The 27,303-nt window shown below is 35.4% G+C and overlaps 1 protein-coding gene across 6 annotated transcripts in view; it reads left to right on the top strand.

The window, feature by feature from the left end:
• The window catches only part of arid3c (AT rich interactive domain 3C (BRIGHT-like)), a 189,562-nt gene that overhangs the window by 128,483 nt on the left and 33,776 nt on the right, over positions 1-27,303 (top strand). For all 6 annotated transcript variants that reach the window (XM_073860275.1, XM_073860273.1, XM_073860274.1 and 3 more), the window contains one exon: positions 17,872-17,944. In XM_073860275.1, the coding sequence (XP_073716376.1) occupies positions 17,872-17,944 (73 nt within the window). The remainder of the gene's footprint in view (positions 1-17,871; positions 17,945-27,303) is intronic.

Genomic DNA, 27,303 nt, shown 5'->3' with positions numbered 1-27,303 from the left:
TTTGGATGACATGGTGGTGAGTAAATTATCAGGATTTCTTTTTAAGAAAATGGACTAATACTTTAAGATTTACCTCCACATTATGTAAAAAGAGTGGTTCACTGGCTTATAACCATAGGGGAACTATAATTTAAATTGGTTAATTATCACTACAGTTTCTTATTGCTATGCAATAAATTGATGAGTTTAGCAGATTATGTCAAAATGACGATACATGTATTTTTTGTTGGATACAGATCAAAAATCGATGTTACCAAAAAATTTAACCAAAAAATACCAATATTACAGATAACCCATAAGATTTATGCATTTAATTCTTTAACAAGTGATCGTGATTATCAAAGCAATCTGCAGGTTGTGTATGTTGGTGAAAAGTTTCATTTTGGATACACAGCTTTTTTTGTAAAATCACTACTATTTCAGATATTCTGCTTGACAAGAGGCTACATTCTTCTCATGCATAGCATGAAGGGGTTTTTGCTCATTAAACATAAGCAACTGCATTCTCAGAGTTGTGTAAGTAGGGGCCCAAAGCAGGGTAGTATTTATACAAAGCAGTATTTATACTATATGAAGGGGGGCCAGCTGATGTGTTTCACAGTTGAAATCTGCAATGTCTGCTTTGTGTGTCATATCATATAGTATGTAGACATATGACATGATACGTCTTTTTGCTGGGCGATGGGTGGCTTCTGGACTGCACTGTAAAGACTTATGGTTGGTGTTATTTGAACTTATTTTTAATGGGTGTTGCAGAATTGTAGCAGTAGTAATAATGTTATTGGTCCAGTAGCCTAACATCACATTGAAAATGGAAAATTTAAAGGTATGGGGTTACATATAGATCAACAGGTTCGCACACATATTTGTTTACCCATGTTAGCCTAAGTACTGAAAGTCTTAAAATGCCTTCTTTAAACTTGTTTATTACCTATAGCATTAACAATATATTTTAGCTATACACATATTATATAACTACTGCTGTACTACAATATGTGTGGTCGGCATGCACATTGTCATCGTTGTGCATTATACGTTATACCCAAAATGTCTCTACAGCTTAAAAAGAAAACCTGTCATGCATTATGGTATCGTTCATGTGATAACACCAATCAAAAAATTGTCCATCTGTTAACACCTATTGAAAGAAAAATGCCAGTTTGGTAATAACTTCTTCGCTCTTATCAACTAAACCATGTGATATACCCATAGCTGCAATGACACTTCCTTACCCACTTCTTCATTTTGCAACCGTTATTTATAATTGCCGTTATCATGGTTTCACATGACTGGAATGCTTGTCAACATAAATGTTGAAAAACATATCACAGTGGTTTCTCACTTAATCTTCTCAGTTGCTATAAGGAGACTGAGTAATCAAAATGGGAGACCACAGAGATAAAGTGTTTGTTCCCGCTCATGCCAGACCTCAGAATATTCTTTTAATTTTATTTGCAACATAGGCAATTTTGTGTGTGTTTGTGCATGTGTGTATACGTTATTTTCCGACCCATTTATTTCCACCCAGTGTGCTTTTGGTTCAGATTATCGACAAAGGACCTTTCATAAAGCAGGAAGTGTTTTTTGGAATTAACGCATGTTTCGTCATTATCTTTTATATTTTATGAAAGCTTCAAAGATTTTGTACAATCTTTAATGTTAGATCATGAGCGTGTTTTAACATTCTCTGTTCTTGGAAAGCCATTAACACTAACTATGCATTTTCCGCACATGTCCAGACATCACATGCTTTTCATTTAGTGTTAACTTTTGCTTTTGTCCCAACACATTCATTCAGGACAGGAAGCGTTTCGGGGGGGATGCAGAATAAGTTGAGAACATTAAGCACAGCCTGCATTCTTTACAGCCGGCCAGCGTGAAGCGACATCACAATATCAAATGCTTAATTGTTGATTCTCGGACACTGATTAACATTTTAATTCGGTCAGGGTGTTCTTTGCGCTGGGTCAGGTTAGTCATTCAGGGGAACAACAGGAACAGGTTTTCATTAAGAGTGCAGTTTAGGCTCTACGTAGTGGGTCTATAAACATATGAAATGTTACGGTCATAAGGTTCACAAAGTCTTTCTGAAATTTAACATACTGTGAGGAAAATAAGTATTTGAACACGCTGCTATTTTGCAAGTTCTCCCACTTAGAAATCATCTGAAATTGTCATCGTAGGTGCATGTCCACTGTGAGAGACATAATCTAAAAAAAATCCAGAAATCACAATATATGATTTTTTAACTATTTGTATGATACAGCTGCAAATAAATATTTAAACACCTATCTATCATCTAGAATTCTGCCTCTCAAAGACCTGTTAGTCTGCTTTTAAAATGTCCACTTCCACTCCATTTATTATTCTAAATTAGATTTACCTGTTTGAGGTCGTTAGCTGCATAAAGACACCTGTCCACCCCATACAATCAGTAAGAATCCAACTACTAACATGGCCAAGACCAAAGAGCTGTCCAAAGACACTAGAGAGAAAATTGTACACCTTCACAAGCCTGGAAAGGGCTACGGGGAAATTGCCAAGCAGCTTGGTGAAAAAAGGTCCACTGTTGGAGAAATCATTAGAAAATGGAAGAAGCTAAACATGACTGTCAATCTCCCTCGGACTGGGGCTCCATGCAAGATCTCACTTCGTGGGGTCTCAATGATCCTAAGAAAGGTGAGAAATCAGCCCATGGTTTGAAATAATGCATGGCACGGAAGGTTCCCCTGCTTAAACCAGCACATGTCCAGGCCCGTCTTAAGTTTGCCAATGATCATTTGGATGATCCAGAGGAGTCATGGGAGAAAGTCATATGGTCAGATGAGACAAAAATATAATTTTTTGGTCATAATTCCACTAAATGTGTTTGGAGGAAGAAGAATGACGAGTACCATCCCAAGAACACCATCCCTACTGTGAAGCATGGGGGTCATGTATTGCGAGATTTTGGGGAACAACCTCCTTCCCTCAGTTAGAGCATTGAAGGTGGGTCGAGGCTGACACTTCCAACATGAAAATGACCCAAAGCACACAGCCAGGATAACCAAGGAGTGGCTCTGTAAGAAGCATATCAAGGTTCTGGCGTGGCCTAGCCAGTCTCCAGACCTAAACGCAATAGAGAATCTTTGGAGGGAGCTCAAACTCCGTGTTTCTCAACGACAGGCCAGAAACCTGACTGATCTAGAGAAGATCTGTGTGGAGAAGTGGGCCAAAATCCCTCCTGCTGTGTGTGCAAACTACAGGAAACGTTTGACCTCTGTAATTGCAAACAAAGGCTACTGTACCAAATATTAACATTGATTTTCTCAGGTGTTCAAATACTTATTTGCAGCTGTATCATACAAATAAATAGTTTAAAAAAATCATACATTGTGGTTTCTGCGTTTTTTTTTTTTGGATTGTGTCTCTCACGGTGGACGTGCACCTGCGATGACAATTTCAGACCCCTCCATGATTTCTTAGTTGGAGAACTTGCAAAATAGCAGGGTGTTCAAATACTTAATTTCCTCATTGTATACACTTTTACTTACTGAATGATGAAGGAGTCCTTAACATACAGTGAGTAGTAAGCCAAAAATACAGGTAGTTGGTTTCTCTAGGATAGCCAAATATAGCCACCACTGGATTGTGAATAAAATAGTCAGTCACCAGTTTTATGTCCTTACACAACTTTAATCAATAGTGTTCATATAGCTCAGTTGGTAGAGCATTGCATTACCTATGCACAGATCATGGGTTTGATCCCAAGCCAAGTAGCACACATACAGATAAAATACATTTATAGATTCAAGTCACTTTAGGTGAAAGAAAGGTTCTTTAAGCTTCTTTAGAGAATGTTATACTGTATTTACAGTAAAGCCATGTACGGTTTGTGGATATAAACCTATGACAGGGGATTAAACCCACGAAATACAGCGAGGGGCCCGTGCGAATCAGACCTGACCCCTGTGCATCAGCAAAACTCAGATACGGAGCAGCTTCCACGCGAACAGAGTCGAATGGACTCATTGTTTTGGCCATTGACTGCTCTTGCTGATGTTGCATTTGCAGTGTTCCCTGTTTTGCCACATGCACATTTGCCTGTTTTATTATTCCTGCTCTCGGCATGTGTAATTGACCTGAGCTAGCACAACTCTCGTTTGTCATACAGTAAAACTTTAGCTTGTTAGCATCACAAAATTGAAAACATTACAAGGAGCGAATTTGAATTCAGCCGCTTTAATTACTTGACCAAATAATGAAGTGTAATGTAAATAGAAGAAGGCTGTAAGGGTTTGGTTATAATGATCACACCTGGTTTTGCTGCTAGCGGGGCTCTGGGCATTAGCTCTATTTTTAATGACAGTGCTGGACATTCCAGTTTTCATGTGGGGATAATTAGAGACGTGGCCTTGGGCTTGGAGGGTAAACATCACACAATTACAACAGGATGGAGGAGGGGCGCCAGTCACTGGACGAAAGAAATGATGAAGGCCCGAAAAACGCTTAATGACGGGACGGTGTGGGAAACTGCCACGGAGATTCAAGCTCACATGAGCGCACAGCACCGGAAACTTTCGGATGGAATTGAATGCGATTGTCCAAATACGCAGCAATGTTGTTATCGGTTGTAGGATCAGTGCCTAAATGTGAACTGTGGCAAAATTACACACAGACTTACATTCTCTACATTGTTTTCTGATGGTGTCATGGGATATATAGAGCTGGGAGGGGCCTGTTCGTTGTTCCATCGATCGTCATGCAGATGACCATAATGCTGATCGACCAGTTGTTATGTTTTCTTAACAATAATTCTTAGTACACTATAAAATATTATGTGATCAATAAGTAATGGCAACAGATTACCTCTTTTTACAGTAACTCAAAATGTAAAATAAAGTTACCTGTACAGTCAATTTTGATGCTTAATTAAGGCAGCAACATTTTTTACAATGCGGTTTAATTCTATTAGGAAGGATAATAAAAAATATTTTTTAAATAAAAATATAATCAATTATTCAATCAAAAAAATGTGACCCTGCTTTGTGAAATCCAGGCTAAAGTCTCATAATGATATTAGGAGCATCAATTTCACTTTAATCTTTTAAAAATGACCTTACTCAGTAAACATTAAAGATATATTTTCACATATTATACAAGCCAGCCTTTACTCTGACTTCTACCAGATGCACACAGCAGAAGGTCTCCTTGCATCCTCATTACTATTTATTGCATAAATCACGTCTGACCCTCGCTTTGGCTCTGACACGGGTGAAGGCCAGAAATGTAGCTTCTCTTCCTCTCGTCTCACGCCTGCGTTAGAGATCACAAAGCTTGCGCACACACAAACCGCTTAGCCTTTATATTCCTTGTAGACCTTGAAGACCATGGAGCTTCTAGTAGATAACAATATTATCACTTAAGAGTCCCTTCTCTTTCAGATTTAAATAGAGTTGTTTGTTCACCTTTCTCTCGGAGCTAAAGTGTTTCGTCTTTCAAGGCTGTGCTGAGTCTATTTTGCCATAAATTAATGATTGAGGGAGCGATCAATATATCAATCGTACAGTCCGTATGTCAGCAGCCTCTTTATGTTTATGCCGTGTAGCTTATTGCTACAGCATAATGATGCGATTATTGATTAGCATTTAAATGCCAATCTATACGTTGTGTTTTGTCATGGGTTTGCATCTTCTTTGCCTGCTTTTTGTAATTTATTAAGTATTTTAAATTGGTATGATATAAGAATGACGTGCTATATAATTTGCTAATCAGCACAACTTTTTGCTTTATTTTTAGAGTTTGAAGTTTGCCATACGAGTTGTTATTTATAGGCCGTGAGTCACGTTTGATCTACTTTTTTGATCTCAGTTTTTTTTACTTTTTGGTTTTAGAGAAATCTAGTAGGGCTGGGAAAAGATTAAAGGTGCAGTGTGTACATTTTAGCGGCATCTAGTGGTGAGGTGCTGGTGAATGGCTCAGTCCACTGCTTACCCCTCGTTTTTTAATCACATAGAGAAGCTACGGTAGCCACCACTGGACAAACATGTCATCGGAGACAAAAAGTTTGTCCATTAAGGGTTTCTGTAGAATCATGGCAGCACAAAATGGCAACTTCCATGTAAGGGGACACTCTGTGTATGTAGATAAAAACGTCTCATTCTAAGTTAATAAACATATAACGGTTCATTATAAAAAGGTATTTATACACCACTGATAATATAGTTTTGTATATTATTTTGCATTCTGTCAAGAGATCCTTCTAAAAATTACACACTGCACCTTTAAAGCAACACTAAAGAGTTTTTGCTCTTTGCTCCCCCTACAGGTTAGAAGCGTAATTGTTTATTACCACTGTCGTAAATACTGCACCATAGCTGGCTCTGATTGGATTGTAGGTCTGCTGTAAAGCAAGTATTTGTAGTTTTCACTAGAACTACAGGACCGTGACCCGACGGTTGGAAACTTCTTTAGTGCGGTTTTGGCCGATAGAGGGCTGCAAAGCAAATGTGAAAGTGCCGTTGACACTGTTTCGAGTCGATGAACGACTGAAACATTTTTGGAAACGTTATTTTAAGGTAAAAAAAAAACTCTTTGGTGTTGCTTTAATCGCGATTAATTGCATACAAAATAAAAGTAATTTTTTGCATAATAGATGTGTGTATACTATGTGTAATTATTGTGTATACACATACATATATTCATGTCAGATTTTTTTATTTATATATCAATTTTTTAAATGTTTATATAACATAGAATATATAAAAATATAAATACATATATATATACACATGTATATGTTTCTTTAATCCATACATGAATGTGTGTGTATTTATATGTACATAATAATTACTCATAGCACACGCTCATATATTATGCCAGAAATCACTTTTATTTTGTATGCGATTAATCTTTTCCCAGCCCTAAAATCTAGTTCTAGTTAGATGTGAAGAAACAATTAAAATTGTACAAAATGACCACAAAAGTGATTGGAGAAAGTAAGTTTGTATCTTTTTATCATTTTAAATTCATAAATATTACTTTTCATAAACATCCAAATAGCATACTTTCAAAGCCTGAATGTAGGAATGTACTTTTTTATTTAATATTACACAAATATAAATTTACTTGTGGATATAAAATTTTCACCTGCTGAACTTGACTATGGTGTCGCTATCTTTTCATGGCAGCATGAGTCATAGAGCATTTCAATGTTAGTTTTTGGCAGATGGTGCCGTGATGTTTGTCGTTGTATTATTATCTTAACAACGTCACGACTGTGATTTCTGTTTTTTTCATCAAACGTCCTGATGTCTTATGAGCCATTTCATCTGAAAGCACCTCGACTATCAGCGGCTCTTGTTCATGCAAAGAAAACTTTTGGGAGTGCACGCCATCCATCAAACGCACACACCCTGCACATTTGTCACATGAATTGTGTTAGCCCATCTAAAGGGGCAGATTGAATAAAATGAACTTAGAGTCAGATTAAATGGCTGCGAGCTTGCTTATCTATCAAGATTAGATGTCCCATTAATATAGATAATGGGAGACAGGTGGAATTTGATGTTGTAAAACCTGGTTTCATAATAGCATGCTATACGTTAGCGTGGGTCGTGATTAATTGTGAGGGAGCGGCGTGACGTGAATGAGCCCTGTTTTGTTGTTAATTACAACAGAAAACATCAGACAGTATATCTCTCGTGATAAAAGACTGAATGCGCTGATTCGGCCAAATGATTTAGTGTATGATTGAATTTGTATTATAGGGCCGGAGGCCGTGCGGCTTTGAAGAACTAGAGATGAAGGGAAAGCATTTAATAATAGGGTCGACTCATTGTGTAACAACTGAGGAAAAAAGAAGTATGAGAGGTCTTCGCTAACTTTTGACCTTTCCAGGCATAGCTCGTACGATTCTTTCAAACAAGCACATTCAAACAAAAAGCACTTTTTATATAGCTACATTTCTATTTGCGAGTCTCTCTGTGTGTTTGTACATGTTTGGAGGTGTTTTTTTAGTACGCATTATCTTCGCATTGTAGATGAGATTAATGTCGTACAGTAGGTGCGTTACAGGTATTCCCAGGTCTGTTAAAGATTTGATGGTGGTAAACATGAGGAACCCTGCCAGGCACTGCTGCTGATATGATAGCGATCTTATACAATCAAACCTATGTGAGTATTAGCATAAAATCTGATCGTACAGAATGATCCACCTGCTTGCACAGGAAGAGCTTTTTACCAACATGTAAAGTGACCACAGGTTGTTTTGTATTTACGTATCGTATAGTGGCAAGTCAATCTAAATCCAAATGACACCACGATAATAATTATTTGGCCAATTTATTTAAATAATTGGGTGGTAGCATATGCCAACGAATGCTTAGAAAACACCATAGGAATGTGTGTAACTGAAAGAAGTATTAATTTTATAGAGAAAACTTATAGATATTTACTAACAATTAAAACACAACGGATGGACAAAAGCGTGTGCCCTTACTCCAGGAACTCATACAAGCCAATCAGATTAAAGTTTGAAAGATCAAGTGCGATCATTGGGTGGTCATCTGTGGGCGGGGTTTGTGGGCACATCACTCCACTTTGACAGTCTAGAAACTGCTAGTCACACTGGGCAAGGATTACATTCATCAGCAAATGCCTGTAAAACTTTGATTGTGATATTGTCACAATTTCAAGGGCATCTTTATTGCTTTAGATAGTTAATCAGTAATCAGGATAATGCTATGTATATTGAGGGTGTATTTTACATACAATATTGAGATTTTATTTTATATCATAAAGCTTTATCAGCTGTGCCTGGGTTATTGCTATTGGGTTTATGGCCTGGTAATACTGAGCCCTGTTTACTCACTTTTAAATAGTTTGTAAGTGACCATCGCCCTTGCATTATGCTTTATGTATAAGATGATGAATTCATTTTGTAGCACTGAGGTTATCATCTTTAAATAAACCTGTTTTGAAGACTAAATAAACCTATTTTATCATAGTACCTTTTTGTATGTGATATTTATGAGCTGGTTAATCAACTTCTAAATAATCCTAGCAAAGTGGATTCAGCGAATAACAGTGACACCTTATATATTAAAAGTATAGAAATGTAACACAAATTAAAAAGTCTAATTTACTTGATCCATAGTAAAAAAAAAATCTTTGCTGCCTTAAATTTTTTGTTAAATCAATGCGGATTTACATGTCATTTCAACTTACTATTATTTATTTTGACTAGAGATGAGTTGTTATAACTACAGGTGAGTTGTTATAACTTATAAAATTAAGTTGACTTTTCTCATCTCTTTTGACATGACTTGTAAATCTGAGTTGATTTAACAAAAGATTTTAAGGCAGTGTACACTGTAAAAAACATTTTTTGTCAAATCAACTCAAATTTACAAGTCATGTCAACAGAGATGAGTTGTCACAACTTATAAAATATAGTTGAGAAAAGTCAACCTAATTTTATAAGTTATAATAGCTCACCAGTAGTTATAACAACTCATCTCTAGTCAAGATAAATAATAGTAAGTTGAAATGACTTGTAAATCCGAGTTGATTCAACATAAAATTTTAAGGCAGCAAAGTATTTTTACAGTGTATGTTTATCATTTTCAGATGGTCAGCAGCTGTGTTGTTACAAAATTGACCAAAGAAACTTTAACTTAAACTGAAAATGATTATGGATAGATTAAGACACAGTTTCTAAAACTTTTTGGTAGCACTTTACAATAAGGTTGATTTAGCAAACATTAGTAAATGCTTTAACTAACATGAACAAACAATGAACAATACAGTTTTTCAACATTTAACTTTTTGTTAATGTTAGTTAATGCCGATACATTTATTCATGTTATAGTTCATGGTGCATTAATTATTGTTTAATTATTATTTTACAATGTATAAGTAAATGCTGAATTTAACAACTAAGATTAATGGTATAGAAGTATTGTTCATTCATGTTAGATAATGCATTAACTAATTGTTAACAAATACAACCTTATTTTAAAGTGTTACCATAACACTTTAAAATAGTAATTATTTCATAACACTTTATATTTCATAACACTTTTTTTGTTATTTCATTTATTTTAAATAAAATAACTAAAATGGAGCACTTGAGGTTAGTAAAGGTTTTGAAAGTTTAAATAACACATTCTAACACCTGTCTATTTAGGGTTATACATTTTCTATACTTGATCTAAAAAGGTCAGGTTTGAACATAGATTGCATTTCAATTCCTCTGTGTGTAGATACATTTCTATAATAATACAGACGTGATGTCACACAGCTCAGCTGGCAGGCATGTTGTTGATTTTTCTGGGTCAGTATGTTTCATTCACTTGAAGCATGTTTCGCATATTTGAGCTAAATATCATCTTTTGTGTGTATGGTTACACACATCCCACGCTGTAATCCAGGACTAGTGTCATGCCACCAAACAAGACAAACCAATGAAAGATGGTTACATAATTGTAAATGGAAAACATGCATAAAGATGATGTTTAATTCATGGCATTCGTTCTGCCTGAGTGACTGTGAAGATTTGCTGTTTTTCCCTCGGAATTAAAAAATGAAATGTCCGCACCGGGCAGTTTTCTGCCTAATCCCCTAATTACACTATGGGGTCTTGGCATTAAAGTGCCTTAAATTCTGTCAAACAACCCACAGTCTCCTTTTTCCACTTTTTTCAGTATACCTCTAAATGAATGAGGTCAAACTGTGGCTGCAGCTCACTGAATTTCATTCACATCAAACCAATGTGCAGCTGAAAAGTTTGAAGCCGAATGATCAGAAGCAGATGTGAGTGAAACAACAGATGCAAAGCGTATAGAGAAAGCTCCCGTCAACATTTGAAAATCTCTCTAAAGCTTAAGAATAGGCAGAAATGTTCCAATTAATCTTACAAGACGATATAACAATAGATTATATTTGAGTTTTTCACCAAACCCATTTGTATGCACAAATTGTATAAAACTTTTAGTGTTCGTGTTTAGAACTTTTTAACTTTTAACTTGAACATTTTCGGGGTTTTTTTTCTTTTAAAGCATGATCGTGTACTTTCTCCTCTCTTGCACATGACCGTTGTGATAAAAGCAAATTCTCTCATGTCATCTATTAGCTTGGAAGTTAATGATGTTCCTATATCTTTCCTCTAAAATAAATGAAATAAAAGTATGCGCATTCATGTAAAACATTTAAACAAACGAAAGTTCACCTTAAAAATGTGAGTTAAATAAACTTGGAGATGCGCTTTGTTTCAACTCGCTTCAACTTCAACTTTTTGGAAACTACAAATAAGTTTAATATCTAAAACTTGCCACGATTATTTGACTTAAATAAAAAATAGTAAGTAGTACACATAATGAGGCTTTCATGTTTTACAGTCTTGTTAGGTATTGCCCTGATTTATCTTTGAGCCGCATCTATAGATTAAAGCGTCAATTATACAAATAAATTTAATCTAATACAGTTTCTTACTGGTGGAAAAAAAGGGAAAGATGGCAAATTCAGATATCGGCTATAAATGTGCAGATACATGACTGCCACTCTTGACTTTGATCCTAAAATTCTGCGCAGGCTTTAAGGAGATAACTGTAGACAACAGACAGCCTGTGTAAATCAAAAGAGCCTTTAAAAGATAAAGGAACGAAGCTGGAGAGAGTGTTTTTGGTGGTCATGTTTAGCATGATTCATGTGCATAAAGATGTCAGAGCTGTTTGTTGAATTTATCCCATAGGAATGTAACTGCTGGTATTCAGAATGTGAATACATTGATTTAATACATTAAAATTGCCTCACTTTACAATAGCTTTAAAAAGTATATTACAATTTCTGAATCATAGATGAATCCAGTATTTCACATTAGTTTGGTTAATCACATATTGTTTGCCACTTATCAGTTTTAATCTAATCATATTATGTCACCTCATCCATTTAAAATATACAGAGATTTTAATTAAATGTATTATTATTCTGAATCTGAATGACTCACAAATTTACAGATTGACATTTCTTGTCAGTTCTTTACATTTGAATTCATTTTTAATTACATTGAATATCTTCATTTGGGGATTTTGACATTATATATTGATATGTGAATTTATTTCAAATAATTTGATTAAACTACATCATGTAATACATTTTATTCAAAAGCATTTACAGCCCTTAAAATATTTTATCAATATAACAATACATACCTACATTATATTTATTTACCTACAGTAAATAAAAATGATACATTATTACTGTAATTGCACAGATCTACCCGCTTCATCCTCATCATTTAGTTTGGGCATGCTCATCGCAAACATTTCTCACACCTTTCACAAAGTGAGTTTAAGGGGCACCCTGTACAGTTCTGCCCCCGTAAAATCACACTTAGCACTGGCAGCATATGCTCTGCCACTTAATCCAGTCCGTCAGCTCAAGCACCCAGGCAAATCCCATTAGGAAGAACTCCATCAAGAAAAGACAAAGATCAGCTCTTCATATTAGCTTACACATCTCATTATGTCAGCTGAGCTCGCTGCACCCGTTGTGAGGATGTGAGGATGAGCGTGTGTGTCGTTGTGTCTATGTCTGTGTGTGTGTGTGTGTGTGTGTGTGTGTGTAATGGAATGTAAGCGGCACTGGCAGTCGGCCAGTTTGGACCAGTGCCAGCGTGACCAGTTGTGCTGTTCCCTAATTAACTATTGCTCCTTTGCGCCTGTACGTCTCGTACACACACAAACACACACTCATTCAAAAACACACACACATTAAGCCTAGCGGTTTCCCTAGAGCTGTAAGACCCGGTGCACACACACACACACATGCACATGTGTCCACACACACTATCAGTGTCACACACAATAAGGAAGCTTCTTCTCATCGATTCTGTTGTCATGGGATTTTTTTGCCCCAGTATTGATGCTTGTTAATTTGTGGTTTGTTAGCACAGATGGTGATTATTACCTTCAAAATCATTTATTTTAACTATTTTTTTTGTGCTCATTGTGAGGATGATAATATCAATCACTTTAACAATTATTTGAAAATAAATGCATGTTAATTATTCATTTAAGATCATTGTGGAATCACATATCTGTAGCATGTGCAAGGGCTTCTCAAAACTTTCAATCCCCAACCCACCTTGACACGTAAAATATTAGATCCCATCAAAATATTTTTAAATAGAAATATTGGCAAAAATACACATTTGTTCTCTTTCAGAATAGAGTAGTTTTTATTTGAGTTTAATTGCAATGTACCTGTAAAATATCAAAACTATTGTCATATTCATGAATTGAACTAAACTGTTTTTGTGGCAACATCTAAATAACTGCACAACTCGCAAAAAATCAAATTATTATGCTATGACTGTAATGTTATGTGTCATACAATAATTACATTTAAATTTAAAAAAATTAGGTTACTGCACTTCACTTTTAGGTGACTACGATAGGTGACTTTATCTAAATAAACAAATTTGTGATATTGACTGTTACCCCCTTTTTAACAGTCATATTTCAAATGATAATCTAATGTAAATATGAAATTAATTTTATTAATTATTATAATTCCAACCATTAAAATTCAAACAGAAGTAGAGTTAGACTTTTAACCCTGTTTATATATATATATATATAATGTATATATATGTATATATATATATATATATATATATATATATATATATATATATATATATAATTTATATAATATATAATTTTAAAATACCTTTATACCTTTAAACTGTGCTATTAGCCAGAATGTTCAATGTGCAGCCACAAGTTTAACATGGGGTGTGTATTATTTGCAAGGTCACAGAGGTTATGAGGTATAGAAGTAAAGGCATTTCCAAACTTTTAGGTCAACAGTCAGTCCCTCTGCTGCGCCTCTAGGTTTTCAGCGTTTAGTATGACATGTAGTTCAGCACTAGACTGCCCGAAGCTTCACATAAACCGGGTTCAAAGTCATAACCCATCAGCCCTCCCCCCAACACAGCATTCATCGCTTTTCACACAAAAAAAATGAATGATGTGTGTGTTTCAATCACAAAGAATGTAACTCTGTCACTTGCCCAAGATTAAAGCTTAAAGATTGTGAAATAATGCCTATAGCACATGTACATAGTTTGTATAAATGCAAAAAAATGGTTTCTATTCATGGTCCTTGATTGGCTGCACCCCTTAATGTTGTCCAGGTCAGGTTTGGTCCTGTTAGAAGCGCTGGTCCTGGCAGAAAAGGAGCACTTTAGTCGTATGCGCATGATCATTTATTGCATTGTGAAGAGCTCCCTCTACTGAAATCCTGACGATACTTCTTTCATTATGCACTAACTTTAATGAGATATATTTGGAAATATTTTAATGCATTTCTGACTTAGATGAGTTTCAGACAATAAATTATATATTATATTATATATATTATATATTTATTTATTTATTTTATTTATTTATGACTAATATTTTTAATACATTTAATTTTATTATTTAATTTGTATTATAATATAAATATATTTAATAATAAATTAGTTGGTTTGAAAATTATTTATCAGTCCAAATGAACATATTTGGCACCCCCTTCCCATTTTTTGTGTCTGTATGATTAACTTAAAATTATTCAGAACTGTTGGACAGAACACATTTCTGTGTTAAAATGACCCAAATAATGGGTTGTTTTAACCCAACTGCTGGGTTATTGTTAATCAACCATGTTGAAACAACCCAGCAGTTGGGTTAAAACAACCCATTATTTGGGTCACTTTAACCCAGAAATGTGTTCTGTCCTATAGTTACCCAGTCCGGGGTTAAAAACAACCCAATATTTTTAAGAGTAAAGGCACATATGCATGTGTAATATGACACTATAAGCATACTGAATGTGTCATTCGAAACTAGGAGGAATCATTTTGAAGCTTTGCACATGAGTAGTTCAGCATGAAATGAAAAGAACTGGCTGAGATGTTAAGAATGACATCAACTTGTGACTGGAAATCATGTGACATTTATAAAAAAAAAGTGCTTTATTTGCTCATTTTTGCATTTATAATAAATATTTTAAAACTTTTGTTTTTGTAACATATTACTTTTTAGTACAAAATACACTATTCAGATTTTATTACAAAAATATACATGTTGTGCAAAACCTGCTGATTTATGTTTTATCTTACGTTTTATATCTCAACATGATTGAGAATGTAAAGAAAATATTTTGAGAAATGTTTGTAACTAAACCGATTAGAGGGCCCATTTCCTACTATGAAAGTCAGTGGGGCCTCTGATCGGTTTGGTTGGGTGAACTATTTTTTAAGATACATGTCACAAATTAAATAGTGAATAATGTTTTTCTTGTCATTCACTCTGAAACTTTTACAAAATCCTAAAACTTTGAATTTTATTTTGAATCCCAGATTGTCAATGACTTTTGAACCCAACTGTACAGTATGATTTAACAAAACAGTTTATGCCATATAATAAGTAACCAGACTCTGAATGATTGCAGTCACGGTTCATCTACCAGAATTTAGATTCATATGCATCTTGTGAGTTTAAATGCATTCAGGGCTCAACATTCCTGCAGTCGTAATGCTCGGAATAGAACTAATATGAGCATAATGGAGCACTCAAAGGTGAAGCAGAGCTCTAATGTATTTTCCATCTGTTAATATTTAATGGTCTGTTGCAGACGTCATTACGCTTTTGACTTAATTACCCCTTTACTGGTCACCCCAGCTCAATGATAACCTCTGCAACTGACTGTGTCATAATTACATCACCTCAGTCTAAATGAATCTTTGATTTACTGTTATGCGTCCTTGCACTTCAACAGAAGTACTGAAGGAGACTAGATAATCATCCCTGATATTTGATATGAGCTTTACACCTTTAAAATGTCATACATATCTGACTTAGGTCACCGTGTCACCATTAGATTTGTTGTTTTTGCAGTGGTATCATTTTAATTTATAATTAATTATCTTGTCTTTTTATCAGAGAACAACTAGAAAATACCAGAAAAATTGGATGCAATATATATTTTTTTAAATTGTCAGCTTAAGTGTCACACATTTAGTGTGACCTCCACTTACACTTGAGCTACATGAACCTGCGGGATCTCTTAAAGGGATAGTTCACTTTAAAATGAAAATTCTGTCATCACAAACTCATCCTCATGTTGTTCTAAACCTGTATGAAATTCTTTTTTCTGATGAACACAAAAGAAGATATTTTGAGAAATGATGGTAAACACACATCAGTAAGTGACCATTGACTTCCATAGTAGGAAAAAAATATTTTGGAAGTATTGTGATAAATGACTAAGAAAATATTTTGATAAATGATGGTAAGCACACAGTTGACGGTACCCATTAAATTACATTAAATTAAATCATATTTTTTTATTCCTACTATGGAAGTCTATGGTCACTTACTGCTGTGTGTTTACCATTATTTCTTAAAATATCTTCTTTTGTGTTCATCAGAAAAAAATAAATTCATACAGATTTAGAGCAACATGAGGATGAGTAAACAATGACAGAATTTTTATTTTAAAGTGAACTATCCCTTTAACGAAATGGAATAAAACAAAAATGTATTGTTCCAATTTAATGATTTCAGGCTCCTCAAAAGACTTCAAGATGTCACACTGAATACTGACTTGTGCCAGAAGCCATTTTGTTCTGAAATTTGTGTGCAAAAGGTTACATTTAGTGTACATAATTCCTATATTTTTTGTTTGTATCTTAATAAAAAACGAATGTTGATGGTCATTTAAACTTCAACAAAGGGTGGGAGGTGTTGGCCTAAGGCTATTGCACGTGTAGTATACTGTATTTGTTAGGCACTCTTTTAAAAAAAAATTCAATTGTCTTTTACAAATATTTTAAATATATGTGTTTGCAGATTTGTATATGTATATTTGCTGTATATGTTTGGATTTTAATGGCAGAAAGCTGATAAATAAGCTAACAATTGTGTGAATTTTGTTCCTTAAGCACATAAAGAGACGTAGCACTATCATGTTTACTTTGCCTTGTGCTTTAAAGTTACATGTAGTGTCATTTAACAGCAACAGCTGATCATTTCGTATCCCCGACCCAATGTAAAAATCTTCTTATGCACATTAAACCACTTTTCTGTGCACATTTGAAAAACCACATTGGATATTGAACAGACTGCTTGAAATAAAAATAAAGTATGACAGATATAGACTTAAGATATAATCTTTGGAGCTGCCTTGACAAGCTTTACCACTTTCATCCCTGATTAGAGATTTTCTTTCTTTGTGTGGCGTTTTCAAACTGCACGTTTTTGATTTGTGCTCCGCACCTTTGAAATGTCACATATGGCCATGTGAAAGGCCGACTCGTTCACACTAAACCCACTGTACCTTTTTTCCCAAGGCATTGATTGCATTGGTCCTTTAATATTGGTGACAGCTAATACGCTCCTAAATGATCGGTTATTATCTCTGAGGTCTTGTTCCGTGTGCCCCGCTGTTTCCAAAGGTCATCCCTCTGTCTTCCTGTATCGATCCGCTCGTCTGTTAACGTGGCCTAAGACTTATTGAAAGTGAAGGTTGAGGAGCATATTTCCATCATGTTGCAGTCCGCTCCTTCACGAGACAGCTTTTAAAAGGCTCTTTTGAGCCTGTCCATTCAACGAGAGAGACAGGATGGGAAACATAATGGATATGCCAATAAGAGGAAAAGCTCCCTTAAAACGCATGTGGTTTCACACCGGCGTGAACGTATCATCGTCCAGCATTAATGCTACGATAAATTTAACAATAAATGAGTGAATATGCTTCAACTTTCTTGATTTGCAATGCAGCATAAACAGTGTGAGAGTCTTTTCAGAACATTAATGAAGTTTCTTCTTTTTTGTTTTACAGCTATATGAACTGGATGATGACGAGAAAAGAAAAGAGTTTCTTGATGACCTCTTCAGTTTCATGCAAAAAAGAGGTGAGTGTTGTTGTGTCTGCATGTGCAGATTTCAAGTGTTACATACCTCTTCACACCCACGTTACATAAGTTTAGGTTTCCATCATGAATTTGCATACGGGTATTTATACTGCTACACAACAAAACCATATAATCCATTAAAAAACGCATTCAATCAGATTGCTTTTGTAATGTAGACGTGCATGTGGTCAAATGTATCCGAGGAGCCACAAAAGACCACCTAGGCACCTACTCTCCACCTACTGATCTAATGTAATGTGCACAATGTTTTTACATCAGACATGATTTCTAGCCTGAACGCACAGTGTACAGCGCTATCTTTAGGCTTTCATTGATCAAACTAAAGCAACCTCTTTAAATTTTTTTTTATTTGTGCAAGCTTATTTCATCAATAGGCTTTGTGCCCAGCTGCACTACTTCCTAAGCACCTTGTTTCCTGTCTGCCATTGTTGGACAGGTTGATTAGTTCAGGTGTGTCTGATTATTGTTGTTGTGACTACTGAGGTCAGGCACACCTGGATTAATCAGTTTGTTTGTGACTACTGAGGTCGGGGACACCTGGATTGGTCAGTTTGTCCGGTGGTGGCAGACAGGAAACAAGGAGCTGGCTGAAGTTCAGGAAGTTGAGCAGCTGGGCATAAAGCCTAATGCTCTGAAGTATCAGAGAAAGCTCTTGCATATGCATGTACAAAACGTTGTGCAACATGTTTACTAACAATACAACCAGCGGACTCTGACCTAATATTAGTGCGCGTCAATGTAAACCCATCATTACTCCCACTCCGTTTAAAGGAAAACACCACCATTTTCAATATTTTACTATGTTCTTACCTCAAATTAGACAGATTAATACATCCCTATCTTTTTTCAAAGCATGCACTTAATCTTTGTACAGCACTTCGCGAATGTGTTAGCATTTAGCCTAGCCCTATTCATTCCTTAGGATCCAAACAGGGATGAATGTAGGCGCGCAGTAACATCATTACTCCGTACTACTCCCCCTCGCGCTCAAACTTCCGTCAATATTACTGCTCTTCAGCTCGAAGTGCTGCAAAGTAAGTGCTCTTCCGCCATACAACAGAGTTCTAATTTTTATCCGCTTAAAAAAAAATCGCCATGTTTTATTTTGTGCCACCATACTTACTCATGTAACCCCTCATGTAACAGTCTTTAAATAATGCAAACATGGAAGTGTCTGGCGGCTTCGAAATTCATCCCTGTTTGGATCCTAAGGAATGAATGGGGCTAGGCTAAATGCTAACACATTCTCGACGCTCTGTACAAAGATTAAGTGCACGCATTGTAATATACATAGTAAAATATTAAAAAACTGTGATGTTCTCCTTTAAATGACAGCAGAGGGGCTCATCCTCCCCTCAAAGTTATCATGGCAGAAGTGGTCGAAAGTTGACAAAAGAGATGGATTAAAATACCAGATGTAAACATGAATGTGTCTCTTAGATCCACTCGTGATCCGATCGACCAAAACACATCTTAATAATACCATTTATAAACAGCCCCTAACAGTGCTTAGTTTAACCTTTAGCTGGGCACTTGACCCATGATTTCTTGTTTTTATAACAGCCAAAGAAGCCAACATTATATTGATTGCTTGTCGATGCTGATATTAGTAGCATGACATAATCATTTTCCTGATCACAGGTGTGTTTGGTCATTTTTAGACTTGTCTAACACAACATCCGCTTTCTTGACAACAATAGAAAGGCAGGGTTTATTGTTTTGGTAAAAGCTGAGTATGCGTAGATACAATTGTGATAGGCTTCTTCAGGTTTCCTGCTCAAACGTCTATTTCTCTGAAGTGTTGCTGCCACGGCGGCGCGTTTCGGCTTCTGATATTATCTGAAACGAGGCCTTCAGCTGTTTGTTTTATAATTACTCTTAGATTATGTGAAAACACCCCTGAGGGGATGACCTTGCCACAGTGGGGAAGGCAGCATCCTGGCATTATGTTTGCCTGCCATAGCATAATGAATTTTCTGCTTTATCGAGGAGGGGGTGCATCTTTTGAGATGTTTTCCCACAAAGGTGCTTCAGCAGATATTGGTCTAAGATAGTTTATAGAGGAAATAGAAGCTCTTTAATGGCCTCACATAATGCAAGGAAGTTTGCTGGTTTTCAACCCCCTTGGAAAAAAAAGAAACAGGACACGACAGCTATTCAGAGTGCACAGGGCTATTTTTTTAATTAGTGGTGCTCTGTTGATAATAATGGGGGGTTTAGTACTGTAATTTGGGTTTATAGGCAAAACATTATCGTTTGCCATTCAAAGTTGTTTCATTCGATTAAAATATGTGTTATACTCTTGTAGTATTTGTGAGGGCAAATTTGGTTAGGGTGATTTGGTTATTTCTCTTCAATCTAAACATATGTAAAAAGGTGAACTGATTGACTTGATATGTGAAACGGGTTTAACGATCAGAAAAGTTGACCCCCATCAACATCAGAAGGTCAAATTAAATGCTATTCTTATTTATTTAATTGTAATTATTAATATAATAATAACATTACGCTATTTCATTTTCAATACAGTTTATATGACACATGCTGAGTTAACACAGTAAATTGGTAGACATTAAACAAAATAAACATGAAAATAAACACAATAAAAACAATAAATTAAAATGAAATAATGCAATAATGGCATCCAAAAAGGGTGGTAAACTTACACTGTAAAAAAATCCGTAGAAATTGCAGCTGGGTTGCCGGTAACTTGCCGTAGATTTGGATTTGTGTTGTTTGCTGGCAACATTTTGTTCAAAGTTAAATGAACATTAAACATTAACAAGTCTTTGTCTTTACAGAGTAAAACAAAAAAAGCATCAAGCAAAACATTCTGGGAAATAAAATCTGAAGCAAAAAACAGAAAAAGGTTGATGATGATTTCTGGTTCCCAGAATGCTTTGTATGAGGCTGTTAATGTATAGTTTTATTCTGTGAAGATAAAGACTTGTTAATATTTAAAATGTATTTAACTTTGAACAAACTCTTACCAGTAAATAACATAAATTTAAATCTACGGTAAATTACCGGCAACCCAGCTGAAATAACATTGTAATTTCTACGGAATATTTTTACAGTTAAAATATGATACCATTCAATAGATGTCGTTTTTTAATTTATTTTTGATGTGTTTATTTCGATTTTCCGTTAATTAATAAATTAATAAAATATACTTTTAATATTTTTTACCTATTATACTCCAGGTTGTTTGTTAAACTTGATAAACGCAGTTGACTTAAAAAAAAAATTATATTGAGGAAATGGTTTTCCAACAAATCTGTAAAATCTAAGCCATTAAGAATTTGATATTAATTGGTGGAAGCTATAAAGGGCAAGATCACCGAGACGGGACAGGCTAGAGTCACTTTTTAAGGAAATGTTAAAAAATAGTCGCTTTTCATGCTCATTTAATTTGTTAGATTATATTCATTGTGCACTAGCTTATCTAACAACATAGTTGTTGTTAAAAACCTTGTAGTGTCCCTGTATTGCTCAACTCAAGGTTGTGGGTTTAATGCGTTAAATCTACTGTAAGTCACTTTGTATAAAAGTGTCTGTCAAATGCATAAATGTATCATTCAACAATGGATTTGTGCTTTTGATGTCGGCATAAAAAACAGGACACCACCATGTTAAAACAGCTTTTTCCTTTGTCACTTTATCTGTACTGTGAGCATGATTCACTCAAAAGTTGTATTATGAACATGTCAGGCACATTCATCCTCTCCGAATCTAACAAAAAGTACAGAGGATTTTTTTTAGAGAAAAAAAGAATTGAACGAGAATCCCCATGCTAATCCATGGATAATGACAGATGTTTGTGGCTAGTCTTTTTTGTTGAAATCATTCCTACTGAAGGCTAGTAGACAACAAAATCTGTGTAAATGTCAGCACTACAACATATAGCTCACATCATTGCACAGCAGCTGAATGTTAAGTGCAAACTATATATTTCAATGTTGAGGTATAGTGAAATTAACCTTTTAAATATTTATAGATCTGTTTTTGAAAGGTATAGCAAGTTTTTTGGCAGTATTATGTACTGTATTTTAAAATCACCTTATTGATGTTGAGATGATATAAAATATAGGATTACGCATTTCATTAATTAATAAATAAAACGAATTGTAATGCCATGTAATACCATCTAATACCATACCATGACTTTTTCTTAGTGTTTGATGTCCAATTTCACGTATTCCAAAACTAACTATCTGTGATGCGTTATCCAAGTCTTCGAGAACTTTCCATACTAGTGACATATTTTTTTAATAGATTTGGTTATACATCATGTGTGACAATTTTGACTAGTCAAACCAGGTTTGCAACAGATTTTCTTGGATGAGTTTTGGTTTAGTGTTGATAAGGTAGCTAAGGATATCTGATTGATTTGCCTCGAGAGGTAAAAGATGACGTTGAGGGGTAAGTTGTTTTTTAGGTCTGTTTTATCAGTTTAAATTTGTGATGACAGGAATGCAAGGCAGGTTTTATCGTTGTTATTGTGCCATGGGCTAATTCCTCTAATAAAGCCAGAGAGGAGTCACCCAGTCTTGTGATGCCATGACATAAAACGTTTGAATGCAGTGAAGTGAATGCCGTTCCCGTCATGAGACGAAATATAATTAATCTCAACTGCCTGATGTCTAAATCTGTATTGACTTGATAGCTCTGGAAATCAGTAGTCCCAGCACACTCATGAAACATTTAGTTGAGCAGATGTGATAAAAAGTGCAAATGTTTTTTTTTATTATTACTGAATGTAATTTGGGTAACTTAATAAGTTATATTTAAGTATTAAGAATTATTTTTTTATTTTCCTCAGATGCATTGATTTAAATATGTTTAATAAAGCAATAAGCCCCAAGAATCAGTGGGTCACCAATGCATTTTATAACAGCTAAGGGGCGTTGTAAGGCACGACGCGAAGCGGAGTTATAAGCTGTTATAAGCCCTTAGCTGTTATAAAATGCACTGTAACACCACTGCTTCGCAGGGTTTATTGCTTTTATAAAACGGTTACTTCATATGCATAGCAGGATTTCATATAATAAAACACAAATAAGTTGTAATTATATTAGTACAAATATTACTCTTCCACCAAACAAAGTAGTTCCTCAGAATCAAGTGTGGCTGCAATAGAGTGCAGTTCACAAACAACACAGACGCAGCAAAGACAATGAAAATATGATTAAAGACTGTGTTTATTTTCATAAATCAACATTCATCTAATTTATACATTAACATTTATATCGTGCAACTGTTGAAATGATTATCAAATATGTTTGGAAGCATGCTGAACTCTTTCCTATTCAGCCTTTTTTTTTTTTTAAGTTGCAACCCAGTTTAAGTTTAATGCCTTCCAGGAAAATTATCTTCTTTAAATAAACATAAAATAAATCAAATGAAAGAACAGACGCTCCGCTTAAAAAAAGTTTCATCCTATCTTCATTTGTTCTCTTATCACCTCTCAAATTTTCAATTTTTGTGAAGAACTTTTGTAAGAGATCAAATTCAGAGCCTGATCAAAACTTAAACGGTGTTTTTAGTGTTGAGTGAATGCGTCAGTGTTTAAGTTGGGTAAGATCGACACCTAGTAAATATAGGCGGAAATATGGATTTGAGAAACTCATTAATTGTGCAATTGTAGAAATTTTTTAAATATGATTAAAGAGGTGTTTATTTTCATAAAACAGAACATAGCAACAGTGCCGCAGTGATGCGTATGTAATGCGGTCTGAACCGTGGGGTTATCAGGGTATTTTATCACGGCTTAGAACGCGTTTCAACCAATCAGAATGAAGGACCCAAACGGGCCGTTTTACAATATATTTTATACAACAGTTTGTTCTCATTCTGTAATGTGATTGGTCAAGACCAGAAGTGAAGTTGGAGAGAAGGGTTTCCATAACGTTCCACTCACATACATTGTTCCAGGCCGGCTTTCAGTCGATAAAGTGAAAATCTTGATGCCAGGCTGTGATTACCAAACATCAAGGCTTTCACACAATGCATGACAACGTCAATTGTCTTGTTGTGTAATGTGTAGACCAATCATGCAATATACAGTTGTTCCTGTCCCTCAGTTGGTAGATCATTGCGTTAGCAGTGTAAATGTCACGAGTTTAATTCCCATGAATGAAACATACTGATATATAGCTTTAATGCACTATAAGTTGCTTTGGATAAAAGTGTCTGCCAAATGTGGAAAAAATTATGATGACTCATGAAGCATTTTAAGGTTGAAATGGATGTCGTGTCATAAATGAATGTATTTGCATATAACGAAGGATACCTGCAGTACTTGTTTTACTGTTGTGTTGTCAATAAAGTCTCTATGGTATCAAATGACCAAGTGGTTTTCATAGCTGCGTTATCATACTGTGTGACAGACGGCATGAATAGAATGGAAACTCCCATTTTGCTTCCACCATATTAAGTTTTGTCTCTAGGATGGTGATTTATGAGTGACATCTGAACCTGTTGGATCAGATTACATGTTAAAAATGTTTTGTCAAGTAAGCTAAATGTGCTTTGTGTGGTAATCTGGTTTTATTACATTAAAAATATTTAATATTTTAACATGTGATAACTTGAATTGAGTTGCTTTATAAAAAAGACTCTTGAAGGCAGGGTCCATGATCTCTATAAGCCAATGTTGATATTTGAAATCACCTAAACAAACACTCCCCTACCCCAATAGAATCTGGACCGTCTGTTGAAAGACCCGCCCCACACATACGCAACCCAGACAACAGTGTCGGTTAGTAGACACGCCCCTTACTGCTGATTGGCTACAAGTGTGTTTTTGGTAGTCAGCCCTACTCCCTTTTCCAAAGCATTTTTCAGATATCATGCACTCCGCCATTAACAAATGCAAAGTTATCACTGTGTAGATTGTTAGTTGTATCTAGCGATCAAAAGATTGAGAAATGCAACCAACGGCTCAGTGCACAGCTCACCCCTCCCTTTCAAAACGCTTAGAGAAGCTACGTTACTCACAACAGGACAAATATGTCTTTGTCTGAGACAATGTAGTGACAAAACACGCTCTTTAGAGCAGTTTGTTCATTTAGGGCTACTGTAGAAACAAGAATTCCATGTAAGGGGACCCGCGGTGTATAAAAACGACTCGTTCAAAGGTAATAGAAACAATACAGTTCATTATGTAAGGTCTTTATACATCAATGAAAATATAGGGCCCTATCTTGCACCCAGCGCAATTGACTTTGTCAGTGACGCATGCATCATTCGTATTTTGCACCGGCGCACAACGGGTTTTTCCCTCCACAGACGCACGTCGGCAAACTAGGGAATGAACTTGCGCTCCCTGGGCGGTTCAGCGCAAAAAAGGAGGCGTGTTCCGGCGCAAATCATCCCTGATGCTATTTTGCTATTTAAAAAAACAATTGCGCCACTGACCAAAAAAAAACTAGTCTAAAGGTCTATTGCTATTTTAAGGGCGCATGCTTGACCATAATAGCGTGCACAACGCGCACACACTTTGCTTATCTAATCTACACAGATGCAATGTTATTTTTGCAAATCATAAATTGTTACAATAAAAAATATTGATAAATAGAAAAAGAAAGGTCCCGCACACTGAAATTGCTTTATTGCTGGCTGCAACGTTTCGATCTCTCGATCTTCTTCAGGCATCTGTTTGCATTTGGTGTTTGCATTAGTATGTCACTTTAACTATTGGTTTATACTATTTTTTCTGATTTATTCTTTTATATTTTCTAAACTTTAAACAATTGTCGTCTGCCGTTGGGGTTAGAGTTAGGTTTGGGTAGGGATGTCATTTCATGTAAATCTAACCCTAAACCGAAAGCAAAAATGGTAAGAAAATAGGACAAAACAGTAACTAATCTGTGAGAATGCCACGGAAAAAGAAAGTCCGTAGCAGGGCCACAGAAAAATGCGGAGATCTGCGAGAATGCCACGGAAAAATTAGCACAAAATTCCGTGACTATGCCACGGAAATTCATGAGATCAGGTTGCACTGAGAGTGATTGTCAGGTGTAATCTAGTCAGTTCATATCTTTGAATGTGGAATGTACAAATATTGTCCCAGGTAACATAAAATGTAGTAAAATCTAAATTAACTGGTTTAACATAGCATTCAGTCATTTTAGTTTTTCCAGTATTTGGCATTATGCCTTAATAAAGCACTTGCAGGAGCCACAAAAGGCCAGGCTTGTGTTTTGAGTGCATCTTAAATATAGGAAGGGAGCGATATTATAAACCACCATCAACCCACAGCGACGTCTTTTATATTTGCCGATCAGAATTAAAAGTCTCTGACATAATGTTAACATCTAAAAAATATAATTGCAGGTATGAATTGTATTAGTCACAATGTCTAGTCATGACAACTTAGTGCTAAAGAAATTATGACAAATAAATAACATTTAGGTCCTAATCTTTAGTATCGACCTCAGTTTCTAGTAATAATGCACGTGGCTTTCTGCAGTAATAGTAACAAAGGATATAGACTAATGTAAGTGTGACGGCACGTGGTCTTCACTGTCATTGTTGTCTTGGTAACATATGGTTGCCGCAGGTCCATTTTCACTTCAACGGTGACAGGTGATCATTTGATAAACCTAAGTGTAAGTACTAGACTGAAATCGCTCTTGTGAAATTTAGAAACACGCTGGCTTCACTGAAACATGCCGTCTAGAGCACAACACAGTTAGTGGTTTTTCTTGTTTGAAACTTGTCAAGGATTAAGGCCCATTACATATGACATTGGTATGATATTAAAGACATTTCAACACAGATTTAGATTATTGCTGTGTTGCAATCAGAGATGAAAAGACAAACAGATGATATTATGTTACAGCTCTTATTAAAAGCTTTTCTCAATAGGAATGTTTTGCCACATTACACTTTTGATTGCAGCTGACAGCTTAACAAGCAGTAACAGATTGTATTTGTTCTGGCAAATTCAATCAGTTAATAACATTTTATTAGACAGCTCTTCTTTGTTAATATCATCATTCTTTTTTTAATCAATCTTCTTTCTTACTTTCTTTCTTAAAGTTAAATTAGTATATCAACTGAAAGTTTCTCTTTTTTTCTTTCTCTCTCTCTCTCTCTCTCTCTCTCTCTCTCTCTCTCTCTCTCTCTCTCTCTCTCTCTCTCTCTCTCTCTCTCTCTCTCTCGTCATTTGATTCTTCTCAAGCCTTAATGTTGCCTTGAATCCTCTCTTAAATTAGCATATTAACTGAACGTCTGAGTTGAATGATCAACAGGCTTATTTTGATTACGGTTAAATGAGCAAGATGCAAACCATCCACCTGCCGTTTTTTTAGTGCGGGTAAATTCAAGCAGTG

The sequence above is a fragment of the Misgurnus anguillicaudatus genome, chromosome 22 (genome assembly GCF_027580225.2).
Source record: "Misgurnus anguillicaudatus chromosome 22, ASM2758022v2, whole genome shotgun sequence".
In the NCBI taxonomy this organism is placed as follows: Eukaryota; Metazoa; Chordata; class Actinopteri; order Cypriniformes; family Cobitidae; genus Misgurnus; species Misgurnus anguillicaudatus.
This window is presented reverse-complemented; position numbering and strand designations above follow the sequence as displayed.